General features: G+C 60.8%; 1 protein-coding gene across 1 annotated transcript; it reads left to right on the forward strand.

The window, feature by feature from the left end:
- The first annotated feature begins 781 nt into the window (after positions 1-781).
- LOC128917704 (adenylate cyclase type 10-like) lies at positions 782-1,974 on the forward strand. The gene is made up of 3 exons (XM_054221103.1): positions 782-845; positions 1,239-1,337; positions 1,496-1,974. Exons 1-3 carry the CDS (start codon positions 843-845, stop codon positions 1,673-1,675), a joined length of 282 nt encoding a protein of 93 aa, XP_054077078.1. The 5' UTR covers positions 782-842; the 3' UTR covers positions 1,676-1,974.
- Positions 1,975-2,589: the final 615 nt, after the last annotated feature.

Raw genomic sequence — 2,589 nt, forward strand, 5'->3', positions numbered from 1 at the left:
GGGTCCTTGAAGCCCAGTGGGAGAGCGAGAGCAGCTCTTCCCCTGGGGCAGGCGAGGAGGTGTCTAACCCCCTGTTTTCTTTGCAGATGCCGCAGAGCAGCAGGCTTTCATGGAGGAGGAAACTGGGTGAGCAGACAAGGGTTTGATTCTCTGTAAAGGCAGGGGCCTCAGGGGTCTCCAGAGGAGACCAAGGAAGCGCTGGCATTTGCCTGCCGGTTGTGACTCTAGCTTAAGGAAGAGGCTTTCTGTGAGGTGGGAGCGGGGAAGAGATGGCCACGGAGGTGAGACAGTGCTGGAGGAAGCCCGTGGGCTCCTAGTGATGGTCACACTACCCTGGAGCAGGCCTTGCTTTCCAGTTCCTCGAGAGGAGCGCTACAAGATCTGCAGGCGAAAAGCCACCACAGGGAGCCGGGTGGTTTGCCTGGGGGAGGTGACAGAAAGCCCAGCTTGTCTTCTTCTCCCTGGCTACAAAGCAGCTGTAGGAGTCATGCCTGCCCGTGGGCTCGCGCTCTCTTTTGAACAAAGGGCTTTTGATGGCCTCTCTGTGGGGCAAAAGACCAGTGTAGGTGATGCCTGTGCATTCTTTGCTCTCTTCTTCCCCTGGGAACGGTGCTCTGACTAGTGTGGCGGAGCGGCTTCTGCCAGAGGGCGAAGAGACAACTGAGCTGCCCGACGAGACCGACAGGCAGCACAACGGCACACACTGGTGTGAATGCCGAGCCATCGTGGAATCGGTGCTTGTGCCTTTGGCTCGCCACTACGTGGCAATGGGCGATGCCGACCGAGCCTTTTACTACCTTCTGGAGTGTGCTGCTGCCTACCTGCACGTCTCCAACAGCTACATGGTGAGTTGCCTCGCTCGCCAGTGCCCACCGTGCACGGAGTCCTCTCAGTCAGCTGGCTCTGGGCAGGACAACTTCACCGCTGCAATAGGGCGTGCCTTGACGGGGCCTTGGAAGGGACATGCTGGGGTCAGAGCCTGACTTCTTCCTCCGGCTTGCCTCTTCTGTGGACGGAGACACAGGCCACCGTGCCCATAGCAGGAGGGGAATTAGCAGGGAGGGGATCTGAAGGAGCACTGGTGCCTGTGCTCTGAGCCGGCGTGACTGTGTTGGGGCGGGCATCAGCAGGGGGAGAAACGGGCCCTCTTAAGACAGATGCCAGAGGCAACAGGGGAGGACGAGGCCGGCCATGGGCTCTGCATCACGCTCGCCTGCTCTCTCTGTGCTTGCGCAAAGGCCCTCATGAAGCTGAACGAAGCGGAGGTCCTGAGGAAGATGAAAGCCACTGCGATAGCCTGCTTTGAAGAGGCCACCTTCTTCAGCCTCAAAGGGGAGGTAAAGAGATGGGGAGGTCTGGAGGGGTGTCCTGGGGGATGGAGCTGGATGCTTTCCCCGGCTGCAGGGGCTATCCCTGGCATCACCAGCCACCGGCAGACTCCGGCAGTCTCTTGGCCGACTCGAGCAGATCAGGGTGTTTCCCTTTTCCTCTGCAGGTTTGCTGGTGTATGCAACGCCTTCAGCTGGCAGAGAAAATGATGAGGCAGGCTTTGAGCTTGCTCAGAAGGAACTTCCCCGAGACCTTCCTTGGCGCCTTTGTCAAGGCTCAGGTGGAAAAGTTGCCTTGTGTCGCTTACGTGAGAAGAGCAGCCTGCCTTCTGCAGAAGGGCCGGTAAGGAGCAGAACTGAGAACCTAGGGGAGGAAGAGCCATTTCCTACCTGGTCCCAGACCTGCCTGGGCTTGAGGCCACACGTGACCTGACGCACGGCCCTTACAGGACCGAGGGGTTAAGGAGCGATATGCGGGTGGAATGGGGAACGACAGAGCCCCACACTCCCTCCCCCCTGCACGCTCCTTCCCCCCTGGGTAAAAAGCAGCTCACAGCCGGGGCTGTGCCTGCCGGCACGCGTCGACGGCGGCAGGGCCTTGGTGGTGGCTGGGGACAGAGAGCTGCAAACAGGGAGTAGAGGCTGACGAGGGGCAGGGCTCAGGAGACTGGGAAGGAGCAGTGGGTGGGGGTGAGGTGTGAGAGCGAGGAAGCTCAGAGGGCGATAACCCTTTTCTTGCCGGTTCCCAGCTTTGCTTGGGCCCCCGGGCGCTGTAGCGCCAACGCGCCCTCTCGAGCGGTCAGCTTCCCCTGGCGGCACTGCTTTGTTTGCCCCCTTCCTCTCCATCAGCTCCCTTTCCTCCCAGGAGGTGCGACTGGCTTGTCCGCCGCCCTGCTTTCCCCCAGCCCTGGCTGATTTAGCGCTGTACAGCGAGAGCCTCTGGGCCCAGCAGTTTCTCTCGTGCAGCAGGATGAAGAGGCTGGCCTGGCTGCTGCAGCAGAGCTGCTGCCTTTCCTTACTGGAGCGCCTCTTCAGCCTGGAGGGCACTTCCAGCGGACGGAGGTTCTCCCGCCTGGCAGCGCGCATGAAGGCCAACACGGACAGGGCGTTGGACTCCTGTTGGACAGCAGAACTCCCGCCACGCACAGACTTAGGACACAGACAGATGCCAGCACAGACGCAGACACAGGTACAATTGGGCACACAGGCACCGTACAGAGACCTTCACAGACGCCGGCACCAATACAGGCAGGGACACCCG

The sequence above is a fragment of the Rissa tridactyla genome, chromosome 14, assembly GCF_028500815.1.
Source record: "Rissa tridactyla isolate bRisTri1 chromosome 14, bRisTri1.patW.cur.20221130, whole genome shotgun sequence".
In the NCBI taxonomy this organism is placed as follows: Eukaryota; Metazoa; Chordata; class Aves; order Charadriiformes; family Laridae; genus Rissa; species Rissa tridactyla.